This window comes from Symsagittifera roscoffensis, chromosome 2, assembly GCF_963678635.1.
Source record: "Symsagittifera roscoffensis chromosome 2, txSymRosc1.1, whole genome shotgun sequence".
NCBI classification, from domain to species: Eukaryota; Metazoa; Xenacoelomorpha; order Acoela; family Convolutidae; genus Symsagittifera; species Symsagittifera roscoffensis.
Window position 1 is genome coordinate 8,441,536 of NC_087063.1, and position 16,910 is coordinate 8,458,445.

The 16,910-nt window shown below is 36.0% G+C and overlaps 1 protein-coding gene across 2 annotated transcripts in view; it reads left to right on the forward strand.

Moving 5' to 3' along the window:
- The window catches only part of LOC134838971 (uncharacterized), a 113,702-nt gene that overhangs the window by 14,502 nt on the left and 82,290 nt on the right, over positions 1 to 16,910 (forward strand). For both annotated transcript variants that reach the window (XM_063854343.1, XM_063854344.1), the window contains 3 exons: positions 2,054 to 2,186; positions 2,660 to 2,785; positions 3,599 to 3,794. In XM_063854343.1, coding sequence (XP_063710413.1) covers positions 2,054 to 2,186; positions 2,660 to 2,785; positions 3,599 to 3,794 — 455 coding nt within the window. The remainder of the gene's footprint in view (positions 1 to 2,053; positions 2,187 to 2,659; positions 2,786 to 3,598; positions 3,795 to 16,910) is intronic.

Sequence of the window (16,910 nt, forward strand, 5' to 3'; positions counted from 1 at the left end):
TGTTTCAATTACGTACATCTTCAGTTTTAAGAAATCATAATTTGGTAAGCTTAGACAACATTTCAAATTGAAACAAGACTGATTGCATCAAGGAGAAGCCCCGAAAATTTCGACTGCCTGATATTTTTTATGTAATGGTTGAAAAAATTTTTTTTTCTTTTGAGATAAGCAAGGGTATTGCAATCGAGTACTACTTTTTTTCCCGTATATCGGGTACTACAACTTTTTTCTGTAAATAGCTTTGTTCACAGGACTCATCGCCTAAGTTCGGGACTCATTCATCTACTGGGCGTTTTTTTGAGAAATATTTTGAGCGTTAACAGAAATATTTTGAGAAATATTTCGAGCGTTGACAGAAATATTTTGAGCGTGTTTCCAATTTGAATATCCGGCCTAATCAACACTAGCTTTTTTATGTTTTTTTTTGTAATATATCAATTCAATTTTTTTAGTGTTTTTTTTTGTTAATAGCTTTTAGTTAGCGTATTGATATCAATTACTCTGATTGCGTTGTTAGATGAAAAAAAAATTGTCTGCGCGTGTGTGTTTTGAATTAAAAGAGAATCAATTTTTTATTAGTTTCGGAATTTTTGAACTTTTTTGTCGTGAAGAAATGCTGCTCAGGTATTTTCGGCTTTATTCCCGCTTGTTAATTTTGTTCCAATGCTAACATTGCAATCTATTCTCTGCGCATGTTCAAAATATATATCTTCATCAATTTTGATAGATCTACTAATATGTATAGTTATAAAACATCTGTTTTATTTTTTTCACTGATTGTCTTTCGGCTTTATGGTTGTCGATTCGGTTCTCGGTTTAGTTTCTGAGTTGAACGTACCACCTTGCATTCAGTACGTATGTGGCACTGTTTTGGATGCAATTTCAACATTCTATGTATTTTTCCAGTTTTTTTCCCGTAAAGTTTCCGTTGGTTTTCAGCTTATTGGCTGTTGGTTTTATTTCTGTCGGCTTGTTTACCTAATAGTTTGTTTCACACAGACTTCTGATATATCTGATCGAACGATAAAACTGTGGACCAAAAATTTCATAAAGGCAAATTGACCGCATATGGAACTTATTAAAATTCTTGATTTTTTTCTTGTTCTTGTTCAACGGTAACATCGTTCGAAGTCCTCTTTGATACTTCTTGAATGTTTTGCTGTTTTAATTCATACTTGGTGCATCGCAAGTGTTATAAAGCTCAGCTTTGCTTCCGTATAAAGTAATGGAACTTTAATAAAAAAAAAGTTTTTTGGAAATTTTTTTAAATCAAAAATCATCCCTCTACGCCGTATAAAGTACAAAGTTATTGAAATTTTTTATGATCACGTAACAATTCGGACAAATGTGATGCCTCAATTGGATTGAGAACAATTCTGAGCCGAGTTTTGCTCCACTCACGCCTTATCGAATGAAATACATCCTCCCAAGTTGGCTATTTTCAAAACCTTAAAACTTCTCGAAAAAATATTACAGGTAAATAAATTTTTCTCTTTTGATATCAGGACATCAATATCTTTCAGATGACTTAACATAACTCCGGTAAACTTGGCTAGTTCAAGAGTCGAAGTTTGTTTGGCGCAAATACAACGACCCTGAGCACAAACATTATGTCATTTTCTTCGAAAGTCGGAATAAAAAGCATTTCTTGGTCAAACGTTTTATTCAAAAAGCTGTTTTGAGCTGAATGCTTTTACTTTAAATCACATGGCGTGGATCTGATTTTTCCACAAATTGGACTGTTTTTATCCAAAAAGTCCAAAATATAAACTCAAGCTAATTTTGCCAGCTGAAACGTGATTTATGACAGTGACTAGAATGATAGAACTCCTGTCGTCTAAATATCTTGTCGTTTTAATGCTCTTTCGCTTCTTTTACCTAGCACATCAACACACACTAGAATAGTTTGGCTCCCACATCGCACCTAAATCGACTGTGCACAACTTTGATGTAACTTGATTTACTCTCATATCTGGCAGTCAATTCGCTTAAGTCGAGAACCTTAACCCGGGTCTCCCATTTTCTATTCCAATATGCCTTCATTCTTTTCTAGCTCGAGTATTTTCACCACCCAGAAGGGAGTTCCGAGTGTGTGGTTTGTGGATCTTAACAAAAAACTGATGACGATGGAGCCATCTAGTGCAAGACTAGACTACTCACCACCTCCCAACTTCTGCAAGGCGTTTGTAAGTGATAGTCGCGATTTCACAAATTAATCATCAGTCACGAACTTTAGGGATATGGCAGAGGTCTCCGCCTCTCTGTTGAAAAATAGATCCTTCACGCGTTCAGACAACTGGTAACAGACGACTACTGGAGTTATGTGATGAAAGAGAAAATTTGAGATATTTTAAACAATTTGAAAAAATGTCACCCATTTTTTTCCTAAGGCGCATCTAGAAAATTTTAGAGTTTTCAACCAGCAATAGTTGTTGTGAACTAGGACCAAAAGGGGGACACTGTAAAAAGAAAGTTGACAAACCCTCTCAGCCTGATATTGGGTCCGCTACTGTCATTTGCAATCCGCTACTGCTTGTATCAATTGATATTTTCACGCTCCGGAAATTTCCACTCAAATCTTCTAACAACTTTTTTGGAAAATATTTTCTGAAAAAAATTGGAAAACATAGACACTATTTGTGATTTTTATGAATTGTAGATGTACTACCAGTTTGACTTCGGAACTGGAGCTGGGTTCACTTATCCAAATAGCAACTCTTGGATGACGTGGACATATACTGTGCCTGGATCGTACATCCTCACTGGGAAACTGGACGGAAGATTCGTTCGTATTTCATAACTTCATCACTTTTTCTATCCTACCTTTCTTTGTTCTGGAAAAGTGTATCTCTTTTTTTGATGTTTCAACGACAATTTTTTGTATTTCAGTGAAATAACAACAAATCAGAACAAATATAGCCGGTTGCTGCTTAATTAGCACAGAATTTTCCGATCACATTTCATCAATTTAGTGTAGTTTTTTGTGCTTGGTGTGATGAACAGTTGTCTCCGAAAAATGAATTACAAAAGTATTAAGCAATTTTTCACAGCGGCGCAGAAAATTTGGTCAAAATGGGGTCTTTAAATTGATTTGGGAGAGCTCAGAAAATCAATTTGGTCGGCCTAAAAAAAGTTTGACAAAATTTTTGACATGTTTTGAAAAATATCTTGGACAACAAGGGCGGGGTCTAGGATTTTCTCCCCCTCGAGAAAATCCTAGATCCGCCCTGGGGGTCGAATCCCTGAGGTTGGGGCGTCCCTCTCCCCTAAATCCGCGACTGATTGCAAGTTATTTGAGACTCCGCATCACCTCTGTGTTTCAACATCTGGAACTTTTTATTGTACGGCCCAAACTTAAAGTTTTACTCGCAATAAAACTTTTGCTATGGTGATGATCAATTTCAGCCAATCAGATTTGAGCATTATGATCCAATTTTCAAAAATCAAGGTATCAAGTTTGGGTAGTTTATCAGAAAAAAAGCCCAAAACCTCTTTTGACTGACTATTGTGGTTTGTCAATAAAGCCAATATGAGGGTTTGTAGATATGGCAGTTTGTTGAACATCCGTCATTGGCTAAAGATAAAATTGATTTTCCAGCCGCCTCTGGACGCGACCAAAGTGTCAGTTGGGGAGGGTGTGGCGAAGGAGGGCGTGGTGGTGGGGTGTGGGGAGTACTACAAGTACGGGGTGAAAAGCAACTGCAGTGTGAGTAGCATAGTGGGCACGGGACTGAAGGTGGACATCTACTGGGGCGACAGGGACAGACGCCAGTTCGACTATTCTAGAATTGAGGGTAAGTGTTTGTTCGAATTGAAAAAAAAAACATGTTCGCTCACACCTCACTTAATCTATCGTAGTCCATGTCGAATGCGAATATTAAGTTGTATCTAACACAAAAAGACTAACGTTGGGAGTATGCTAGTGAGATTGATTAGCCAACTCGGCAAATAGAAAGGTAAACAAAGCACTAAGCTCAAAATAGCCCAAGCTCTGAGGAATTAGTCCCGTCTTTGGAGGAAACTGGAGGGGGGATAGAATGTGCTAACCCTCCTCCCCCCACCCCCCGGATTAGGAACCACTAGTCGGATCATTGTGAGATGATGATTTGACCCTTAGAGATGATTTGACCCGGGCATGCAAAACCCTGGCCGCGGGGGACCCCCTGGGGCCGAGTGATAACGGTTCCCAGAAGTGCAAAATGCCCCATTGGGACTCGATACCTAACAATAGGAATGACCCCATAATTTACTATATGGAAGCCCTAGACGAGGGAAGCTTAAGTTTGAAACCCCAGACCCTTCGGACCCCTACTTTTGGTTTTATGGCCAGTGCAAATACCCCCCTAGAAAGCGGAATCTTGGAGGGTTGGTAGGTAGTGGTGAGACAAGCATGACGTTTGAGTTTGGACCGAATCCGACGGTCCGACCGGAAATTATTAGCACTGGGAAAAATATCCCTGGGACCGGAAATAGGCAATTTGCGGAAAATAATGAGCGGGGCATATTGATTTTATGGCGTTAATGTGTAGTAGACCCAAGCCCGGAAAAAGACGTCTGGCGAACAAACCCTCTCTGTTGGCTCCTTCCGGTGTTAATAGCCAATCCCCGGAAAAGGTGATAATTAGCCTTTGAAAAGTGATAACTCGTGAATTACTAATCGGGTATGGATGGAACTTGGCAGGTGGGACCCCCACCTGGCTCTGAACTCATTGACTTTTGCTTGACTTCTAGTGACCCCGAGGTGACCCTTAATTGACCCTTGGAACGGTTACCTCCAGAATGGCTCGGAAAAACACGAAAAAGTACCTAGCGACAGTGCTGATTCATCAAAATCATCCTGGGGGGGAGACGAGAACGGAACTCACTTATGGGTGGGGAACAAGAAAAAATTTAGATACGGGATCGCAAAGAGTTAATAGAATATCCTGTCCTTTATAAAATATTATCGAATATTGGAATTAACAAGAAGGGACTTAGTAAATACTGGGGTCAACCATAGCTTGACTAACGGACAAGGAGTAGATATTCTTAGTGGTGCCGAAGTATTCACAGAATTATTGATGCACAGGTGCAGAAGGAATAGGAGCTAATTCATCAGAGTAATATGGGGAAACAGGGTATTTAATTAGCTTCTGGGGGGTTGTTTATTGGCTTGATCGGAATTTAGGAGGGGGAACGGCTCTTCGTATTGGCTAGGCGATTGAAACTGGAATAGATCAGACGTCAGATTTTTGAACCTCCATGAGTAGGGACATAAGCGGATTCGTGGGTTTCCTACCTGTGGGGGGCAGAAACATGTGTAGTATAAACCAAATAAAAACCTTGGGATTGCTGCCATTTAAATGCGAACTTTAGCTGAGGTTCAGTTGGGCGTAAAATTTACTTGAAGCGATCTGAATAGCCACTGCGACATTAGCCTTTAGAACTGGTGTACCTCAGGGAACTTTTAGCTTACAGTACGAACGTGGAAAGTACCGCAGTGAAGGTCGGGACTTATATGGGAGGGAGGTATTTAATTATACCGGTGTAAAAATAGACTTACCTTACTGTTGGGGGGATTTTAGAGAGAGAAAAATTAATCAAAACCAAGACAATTTGATAGTTCCGATCGTAAGTTTTGAGAGATTAACACTAAGTGCATGTGTAGCCTGACTTTTATTTTGGGTACGGATCGAAGCGGGAACCTATTCAAAAAGCTTGAGAAAACGATTAATTTTAGAGATTGATTTCGTGGGTTGCTTAAGAGACAACCGTGTTAGGAGAACCCATCTTAAATTGAACTGTGAGATCGTTATATTATTGAGCCCGAGTTAATTCTTTATTACGAGCTCTAGCAATTTTTTTTGTCATTACCTGATAATTCCATTAACCTGATTTACTTTACGTGTAACGTCTGTTGATTGAATATAACTTTACGGGCTCTTTTTTCCACACGTGCTCGATTAACGTTAAGAAGAAGTGAGATTAACAGCAAAAAGAGCAAGAAATTTACGCGGAGCGAGCAATTTTTACAGGAGATTATAAAAAAAACACCACAAATAAATTGTAAGCGATTATTTGAACGATCTTGGCCCCCCTTGATTTGAATAATCAGGGAATGCTTATTTGAGGCAGATTCCTCAACTTACAGTTTGTAAAGTTTTTATGGTTTATGGCTATAATAAAAACTTGAGACAACCGGAAAACCATAGCGGGGAGGATGCTAGCTTAGTTTCTGCTTTGAAATTTTCAGCCTATCAGAATCGAGAATTTAACACCCAGCGCTTTGAAAATTTAATTCAAATTAAACGCTCAGGTGGAAAATCTGACTTGGTCTTTCTGAAAGGGGGGTTGGGGCGGAAGGGTTTAATTCAATCTTAAATTAGAGACTATATTCAAACTATTGTGTCGGTCTTTGAACCGCGTTTTGACCATGAAATTTTGATCACAATCTGATTTGATTGGGACGATGAAAATCTGAACATAAAACCACGACCACGAGTCGGGATTTTAGTTTTACCAACTTACAAAAAACGAGGATATATACCCCAATCAAAGTATAAACTAGTCAACACCACTGAAAATTTTTCTATAATAGATAATAGTGTAATTTAAGCTAGATTCATTTAAGTTACTACGGTACTGGGCAGAGAATTGAGGCAATACACAAAACAAAAAACCACAGAACTCTAAAAAAATTTTGATTAAATCGAAAAAATGCTACGATTTTAATTTTTTTTTTGGATTTTAAAAACTTTTCCCCACACGCTAAGCCAGGTAAAAATGTTTTTTTTTTTTATATTCTCCTTGCGTATTTTTATTTGACGGAAATTATCTTCAGTTTATTTTGCAACGACTTATGAGGTAATCAAATAGCCGCTTACGTGTTAATAGCACAAAATATCTCGTGCAGTAATTGTCCCAAGTCAGCCAAACTGGCAATTTTGAGCACCCACCATAATTTAACAAAAAATAATTGCAGATGAAGTATATATATTTTTAAAATTCAGCTCGGGGGAACGAATCTTTCGGCTGGTCTTAAAAAATTCGTCAAAAATGGCTAATTATAAAGTTGAAATTGGCCTCGAGAAAAAACATCAGATGACAAACATTCTGCATTTTCTTCGAAAGTCGGAACAAAATACAAAAAAGGCAACAAACAAAATTAAACCGTTTTTCAAAAATTAGTCGATTTCAAGCTTCTAGTTTTGAAATTAGAGCGAATGAGTTTTTCTACTCCCAGCTTACTGTCACCCAAAATAAAATTTCCTATTAAGACTTTTTAAATTCGATGCGGCTCAAAATGAAACAGGACTGCTCACATATCAGGGCGAAGCCCTGCATATTCTGACGGCCCGTTGATTGGTCTCCAATAAGTTCAAACACTAATGCTATATGGCGTAGGCCATACAATGACCTTTTTGTTAGAGCAAAACGTTCATTTTCACATATGGTTTTTCGAAAAAGTTTAGTTAAGTTTTGATCAAAAACACAATTGCTCGAATCAACTATCAAAAATACCCTAAAATGATCTGCGTTCTTACGCATTTATGTTTTGATCTTTTGATAATTTATACGTATACTGTCCTGCTAAAGTTTGTAGATATTAGTTGACACAAATTGGCGAACTTAAGACCGCCAAAATGTTACAAAAACCAATTCAGATGAAACATCTTTTTCTTGTGAACTATAGGCAGTATACATGTCAAATGAGAATAAAGTTTTCAATCCAGACAAAACTACTATTCCGATCATTTAAACTTAAGAGAAACTTTGTTTTGCAGTGTTTTAAATTTTCTTTTTTTTCCACGCAAAATCAAGCAAAACTAATAATAATAATCAGAATGTGTCGAGTGGTTTATCATGTCAACCTTTTTTCAGTTATGCTCGAACGACAAAAAAAGTTTCCAAAAATTTGTCCCAGTGTCAAGAAAAACCGGTTTAAATTTTTTGAGTTTCAGTCAAGCGAGTAAAACGATCGAATAAAGTACGTTCAATAGTTAAAAAATGGTGATATAGAACAAAAAACTTGATTTTATTCATTATTTAAAACATTATAATTTATATCATTTAGAAGCCCCCTCAGTTTTGACTTGAGCTATAGTTTAAAAGCACTGAAAAGCTCATCAAAAAAGATCTTTTTACAATCATTTGATGGAAATTTAAGAATTTTAGATTAATTTGATTTAACTGTGATTTAATTTTCTATTTTCAGGGTCATATACAGTGGCGTGCGCAAAAAAATTTCTGGGGGGTTTTCGAAAAAAAATGAATAATTTCTTGACCCTTTCTAGGTCGACAATTTTGATTTTCCAAGCTCTCCGAAATTACTATAAGGACCCTATTTTGTCAAAAATTTACTGCACTGCAGGAAATTTTTTGGGAAAAGAAACAGGCTAAAATTGACGTTTTGAGCAATTTTTTGACGTTGGTCTGCCAAAAATGGATATCCTAAAACTACTTTAAAGTTGGGCCCCTGGTGGAAAAATTTGGCAAAAGCAAGTGAGAGGGGAAGCGGTCGCCTTTTTTAGGTTGACGACATTGATTTTACGTGCTCTTTCAAAGCACTAAAAAGACTCTGTTTCGGCCAACAATTTTTAGGGTCCATCACCAAAAATGGATATCTCAAAATAGTTCAAAGGGGGACCCTTTGGGTCAACAGGGTGTCGAACTCCTGAGAGAGAAAAGCTTCAAACCCCCCCCCCCCCCCCCCCCCGCCTAAATCCGCCCTTGCCTAACTCCCCTCTAACTCGGCACGCTACCGGTAAAATTGGTTGGTTGCTTTGAAAGAATTAAAATGACTGAAGAAATCGCATTATTATACAGGCACAGTTGAATGGTACTGTAGACGCATTATCCAATCATATGCTGTACAGTTTTGCCACGTAATTTTTTTTTTTTTTTTTTTTTTTTTTTTTTTTCAAATTGTAAATTAAATTTGTTTAGTTAAAAGTTTCATAATCAATATGTACAACAAATAACATCATATTTGTTCAATTGACATTACTTTTACCGGATAGCGGGTATCCTGGTTTGTTGCTGAAGTCTTACATTTCCTTATAGTTTATATCAGAAGGAGCAGTTTGTATTTCTCATCTTCCATACTTCCCATGACACAAATGTTTGCAAGTTGATTTTCCATGACGTCGATGATTTTGAATATGCACCACGAATAACCGAAACAACATACTTAAGTCTTGCAATGTTGGTTGATACAAAAACGTCACGCCAATTGTTAATCTGTAATATGTTTCTTGAAGGTTGTAGCGAGGGACAACTGAAAATTAGGTGTTCGAATGTTTCGCATTCTAAATTACAATAGAAAGATTCGGGGGCATTCTCGAGAAATAAAAACCACCGCTTTTCTCGATCTTTAAAAACAGCGTATGCAAATTTATAAAGAAAGTTTTTTTCCCATACATCAAGCATTGAATTTTTCCAAACTTTGCCTGTAAATTTAATCAATTCTTCTTCTGAACAGAGGTAACGGTTTGCTGCAAAACCCAAGCGGAAAATCGCAGCTCGATGAAAATTACAGTTTTGTAAGCAGAAATAATAAACATCTCGCGATTTTGTCTGTATTGTTATAATTAAACGGCTATTGGTACTGTTTGAAAATATTGCAAAATCACTTGAACTTTTTTCAATAGAGATATTCGTATTTCTCAACAAATTTTCGATTTCTTTCGGTAAAATTGAATCTGTTGGTAATAAACTATTTTGATCTGACATATCAGAAGCAAAGAAATCGATAATTTTTATACTAAAAAGTTTAAGTTGTAGGCATGGTAAGCCTATCCCACCATCTAAGATGGGGTGATATAAAACTTCTTTTCTTATGTCGAGTCTGCTTGTTTTTTTCAATTCTGTATTTAATAATTCTTGGCATTTACTAACAGTATCCAAGTTAACTGTAGTATGACGAGCCAAATGAAAAAACTTAGGGAGAACATAAACTGACAGTGTTAATGATTTGGCCCTCAAAGATTTACTAAGTGAAATTAACCCGCGATGTTTTTGAATTTGTGAACTCAACAATAGTTCAATATTTTCAATTTTTTGGGAAGTGTAAAACAAGACACCAAGTATTTTTGTTTCCTTGACTGTTTTATAGGGTGATAAATCAGGTATGGAAAGCACTTCGCTTTTACTTATGTTAATCATCATTTGAGTTTGTTTGCAAAATGTATCGATTAAGCGAAACAACCTGTCAATACATCGGATTTTGATAAGGCAAGTTATGTCGTCTGCATATGAAACTAGTTTGGGGCACAATATCACGAAACCTTCAATTGCTTCTGTAGATTCAATTGCTTGAAGAAGGGGTTCGATAAAAACTATGAATAAAAAAGCGGAAAGAGGGCAACCTTGTCTCACACCGCGATAAATTTTGAAGCTGGCTGATAAAAAGCCATTTATCTCAATTACTGCTTTTGAGTCTAAATACAAAGTTTCAATAGCTCTAACTGAAAGCTCATCAAAGTTTAACCCTTTCAAAATTTTGATGAGAAGTGATCTGTCAACTCTGTCAAATGCTTTAGAAAAGTCTAATTTTACAGCACATGAACCTCGGGTAGCCAATCGTTCTGGAGTAATCGCTTTTTTCAATTTTCGTATTGCTGTGTGCATTTGTCTTCCAGGCAAATACGCGTGCTGATGGTTTTTTACAACTTTGCAAAGGTCATTTTTAATTCGATTACAGACTACATGGGCAAAGATTTTCGCATCAGTATTCATAAGGCTGATGGGGCGAAAATCTTGTACTGCTATGGCATTTTCAGATTTCGGGATCAGTTTGATTATTGCTAAATAAAAGCTGTTTGGAAGTTTTCCACCATGAACAAAATGATTAAAAACTTTAGCTAAAATCGAACAAAACTCATCCGTGAAAGTCTTGTATAGCTTAGAAGTAAGGCCGTCTGGTCCAGGCGAACTTTTCAAATTCAGTTTGCTTATAGCCAAGTGAATTTCATCTTCTGTAAAGTAATTATAGCCATCATTCTCATTTTTTTTCGAGTTTATTTTTTGATAAAAATGTCTTTAGTAGTTGATCGGAGTCTGTTGTAGAACTATTTGAAAAAATATTTGAAAAATACTTTCGAAATTGATTAAGAATATCTTCATCCGTATGATAAACGTTCTGATCCACTTGAATTCTCTTGATTGAATTAATTGTGTTCTTTGATGTCCATTGACTACAAAATTTGGGAACACCCTCGAATGTATAGCTGAGTGTTTTCTGAATTTTTCGATAATCTGAAAAATCTTTTTCCTTGGAAACTTTTTGAAGATGTTCCAGCACCAAATGATATTTTTCAATCAAATTAGGGTTCGGCCCTTTTCCGCTGTGAATGCAATCTCTGAGAACATTTTCGTGATACTTCAATAAATTAAGTTCTTTCTGATCTACACGCTTTTTGTTCTCTTGAATAAACTTCAGAAGGTCACGAAAATTGTGCTTAAAGTTTTCGTAACTACTTGGTGATTCATTTTCGTAAAAATTTTTTAGGTCTTCACGAATTAAGCTGGCGTTGTTGTTTAAAATTTCTTCATTTAATTTCCAGTAACTAGGGCCGCGCTGATACAAGTTAGATGGCTTAACAAAAACGTGTAAGAGCAAATGATCAGATATTGATATTTGAATGCTTTGCATAGAATCATACTCTGTTTCGAATTTTATGAAGACATAATCTATGCGTGCAAAAGTTTTATGTTGTTTGTCATAATGTGTATAATCACAAAAATCATTCTTGAGTGCAAAATCAACAAAACCAAAACAGTCAAGAATTTGTTCTTTGAGTTGGGTAAATCGTTTGATACGTGCATCATTTAACTTAAGTATTGAAGAACTGTTAATATTATCATAACTCAGCGCATTAAAGTCACCCATCATGATAATTTTCGATTTGTTAGGTAAAAATCTGATGCTTAATTTCAGGGAATTCAAAGTTGCTCGGAATGAAATTGGGTTCGCATAAACGTTGATAACAAACCAATCAAGTTTGACAAACTTTAACAATTGAAAACCTGTACTTGAAGCAATTCTTTTAGCAGGACTCAAGTTTGATGACCATAACGTTAAGAAACCACCAGAATTATTTGAGCCCGGTATGAAATCGAATAAAACATTATATTTATCCAGTAAACTCAAATGTATATTTGTAAGTTTCGAAATTTTTGCTTCCTGAATGCACAAAATGAAACTGGGTGATTTTTTTAAAACTTGGCATTTTTTGATAAGTGAGTGTAATTTAGCTGGATTTCCTATGCTAAAAATATTAACGGAAAAAACATCTGGTTTTTCGCACATAAAAATTTTGCTAAAACTTCCCTCCAACCAAGTCTTCTCCGTTATTTTTAGATTTCATTTTTGGCCCTTTCTTCCGTGTTAAAACTGACCAAGAGGTTGGTGAAGTTTCACGCTCTCTTTTTGTAAGCATTCTTCCGTCAGAGGAACATTTTCGTTTGTTATTTTCGATATTTAGTTTGTCTTTTTTTTCTTTTGCAGAGTAAGAATGAAAATCTACGACCTGATTGTTGAGAACCTCATTCTTTTGTTTTTCTTCGCTTGGAGTAGCTGCACTGTTTGTTTTAGATTCATCAATCAAAACTCCAGATGGTGGTGCTTCAACATTCTTATCTTCTTCATTTTCGGTACCATCACAAAACTTATCGATTGTTGTTTTGTCATCGTTTTTCTCGTCGCTGGCATTATTGGAGCTTGGTTTTTGTGGGTAGTGATTATTTGGATTTTTGGTTATTTGGTTCCCTATGTTACACCAATCATCGTGATGACCTTTTTCTTGGCGTCCAGACATCTTGCATTTTTGACATTCATGTAGTGAAGGTATGTGAAACGAGATTTCTACACCTTCCCACATTTTGAAGCCATCCATTCTCGATTTATAAGACCAGTCCTTCAGCTTTTTCTCTTGTTCTTCGTTTTGTATTTTAACTTCTAAAATTGCTCTTCCTGTGTAAACATACTGACCCGGTTCAGTTACGATACAGGTCTCACGTTGGAATATGGGGCTATGAATTATGTCTTCTGGCAATTGGAGAATTAATTTCGCTTCGATATCGTTGCATACATAAGGCAAGTTCGACAATTTGATTTTTGCTAGTTTAGGGTAAATGTTCTTGGGTCTATGAGACCTTGGAAAGCATCCCATGGGAAATACCGTCCTGTTAAGAAGAATGATTCCTTCGCTTTTGATGCTAGTTATGAATTGCTCTGCTTCGGGGGGAGCAATAACTGTCAGTGTATGAAGTTTGCGGTCATCTTTCGTCACGGTTATTGTTTTTGAGATTGTCATCTTCTGTTGCATTGTTGTGGGGAATTGTTTAAGTATATCGGAAGCACAACTTCGATATGCCTGAGCCACATTTTCAGCTGACCTTACAATTTCTCTCGAGAATGGGGGGATGATTTTGATTATTTGGATTTGTTTTGTTTGTGTCGTCGATTTGTTTGCTGTTAGCGCATTTCTGAAATTTGTCTCCGTTTCAATCAGCACTTCATGAGTAATTGGTAGCTGAGATTCCGTCAGTTGTTGTTGACTCATGACTTGGTTTTACTCAATGGGGGGCAAAAAAGCCTTCACCCGTAGGTATACTTGAAAAAAAATTAGATTTTTCTCTTTCAAAATGTAGAAATCAAAAGGCAAAAACATCAACTATATTGCACGTGCGTTTTTTTTTTGTAATGTGTATCCATATTAACAAGTTTGCGTAATGTGTATCCATATTAACAAGTTTGCGTTTATTTTATTTGAATAATTCTAATGTATTTGCTTCAGGCGCCCTCAGTTGGTAGCAATATTCAACTGCATTTACGTTGGTAGAACGCTTCTACAACGGTTTAAATTATTCTTTTTAAATGGATGAAGCTGTAACCAAAATATACTACTATGTTTTCATTTTTCAATTTTTTTTCTAAATTGAAAATAAAAAAGTATTGATTTTTTTTGACATGAACATGCATTTGGTTCGCCAAAATTCATAGCAGTGATTCAAAAATTGGATTTTTGTTATGAGTAAGAAATTTACTTTCGAGAGGTTGAGTGCGCACTCCCGTCTAAGTCGCGAGCACAGCTACAACAGTACAGTGTTGATCTCGAGAAAACACTGTACTTTTGTAGCTGTGCTCGCGACTTCTACGTTTGGATAATTGTCACTCTGATTAATAATTAGGGATCTCTTGAACTATATCCCTCTTCTGCATGGGGGGATTCATTTCTAGGTTTAAATTTCTTATTTGCTTAATCGTTGATTTCTTTCTTAAAAGGGCTACAATCGTTTCCAGGTACCCGAGGGAGGGATATAGTTAATGAGACTCCAAATTACAACCATCAATTCAGAAATTAAACATTAAGAAAAGGGGTTTTGATGGACGAAAGGGGGTATCAAAAACGAATTCACGAAAATCTTCAGTTAACATCCTCTTTTTAACTGTCCTGCAAACTGATATTCGCAAGTTTTCTTCTGAATTCTGATTGATTAACAGTATTTTCGGTCCTTCTGGCTTTAAGGTATTCGCCCGAACAGCTCTTGTAACTGTGAAACTTTATATCTTACCCCGTTAGCAATGAGTTTTCCTAACGCTTTATTGACATTTTCGAGGTGTTTGAAAAAAATTGAAAACATTCCTTCGTGCCTTTGATAAAATTTGCTCAGTGGTGTGTGCATATTTTTGACAGCGGCTGTTTTTTTTCTTCAATTTTTTGGTCAGCCATTTCGGAATTTTTGATATCTGCGAAAACCCTAGAATGGCCATCATCTTTGAGGATTGTTTGGAAATTTTTGATTTGAAGCAGTATTATATGCCAACCTTTCAGATTTCTTTTTTTATAATCGTTTTAGGTGTCATCATGGCTAAACTCGTCATATGTTACAATAGACTGCATAAAGGCATGAAGAACAAATCAGTTTCCAATAGTTAATTTATTCACAATCTAAAGAGTTTGCAATCGCTGATTCAGTTCTTGATCAGTGGCAGGTTATCCAATATCGTTTAATCAGCGCTGAAAATCTCAGTGGTTAATCAGCGCTGAAACATTTCTGAATTGGAACAGATTTTGCGGAATCAGCGAAGCCCTGATTGTTCCGACTGCCTTTTAAGGTCTATGGAGTAGTGCTCGCTTTAAAGAATAATAATGAAATGTTCTCAAAAAGAAAACAAGACTGCTCGTATCAAGGCAAAGACCTGAATGTTCCAACTGCCTTATAAGGTCTACGGAGCAGTAATTACATGAAAAAATTAAATGTAATAAAAAATTATTTTACTATTTTTTAATTTGAGACTTTTTGTGAAAATCAACCCTCCACGCCATATAAAAGTCAAAGTAATAAATTAAGCTCCTAGTAACAAACTAATTAGGGCAAATTAGCTTCGTTCAACCAATTTGGAACGATTTCTAAGATGGATTAAATCTCCGCTTACGCGTTAATAGTCCCGCGTGTTAAAAGTCCCTAATTGGCCAAAATGGCAATCTTTAAACCCCCATAACTTTACAAAAACGATCACAGATGAAATATCTGTTCAAATTCAAGCTCAGGACAACGATACCTTTTGAATGATGAAAAAAAAATCCGTCAAAAAAGGCTAGTTAAAAAGTCGAAATTTGTCTGAAGACAAAAAAATCCACATAGAGCACAAATATTCTGTTACTTTCGTTACAAAATCGGAACAAATGAGAATTACTTCATAAGACTCTGAGTGAGATTTTTTGAAAATCACCACGCATCACGCTATGTAACGTACCAAGTGATTTGTTTCGCATATAGCAAAGTAATCAATAAACTAAGTAGCATGCCTCAGTTTAATTTGGAACGATTTCTAAGACGGTTAAGACTCCTCGTAAATTAGGGCAAAGACTCCTCGTAAACCTGAGTGTTCCGACTTCCCCTTAATCTATATAGAATTTTCGGACAATTTTAAAGAACAAATGTAAAAATTTGAGTCGTACGAAATTAATGCGACCGATTAGCTAGCCTCAATTCAATTTGGAGCAATTTTGTTGCGTAGAATAGTTGTCCACGCATAAGTATTTTGCGTTACGCTTTCAGAATTATGAATAAAATTTTCAAGCGCGACTAAAATAATCCAGAGCATGGCCAAATTGCCAAATTTTTTTAACTCCCAAAGCTTTACGAAAAATGATCGGAGGTAAAATATATTTTATAATTTGATTTCAGGTAGTCGCTATCTTCAATTGGGCATAACAATCGTTTGTTAAAAACTATTATTTCGATCGCCGAAACTGACTAAAAAAACACCAGTTATATATACTCGGTTTTAATCAAAACTCGGAACAATAAAATCTTCGATTACGCTTTAACAGCACGAAATATATCGCAAATAACAGTCCTAAATTGGCCAGTTTTGGCAAAATCAAACCCCCATAATTTAAAAAAATATGATTTATCCTCTAAATTTTGAGCTCAAGACAACAATAATTTTTGGATGGTACAAAAAATGTTGTCCAAAATTGCTAATTAAAAAGTCCAAATTGGTCTGGAGAAGGACAAAAATTCCGTCATTTTCTTCGAAACAAGAGTTTTTATGCCAGGGTAAAGCCCTGAGAGTTACATTTGCACTTCAACTTCTTTGAAACTGTTTTTGAAAACATCAACTGAAAAAATTGACATAATTTTTGAAAATACTGAAAAAAAATGTTCGTTTTTTTTTTAGATCTACATCCCCCCGCACGCAATGTCAGATACAAAGTGATGGTCTTAGCGTCCAGGATTTCATAAATAACACCAAATAGTCTGCGTCAATTAATTTTAGAACGATTTATGAGCTGAATAAACAGCCGCATATCCGTTAATTTCATGAAATATCTCGAGCGTTAATTGTCCCTAATTAGCCAAATTGACAATTTCCTAAGTCAGCCCGAATGAACACTTATTAAAGCAGGAGACTCCAC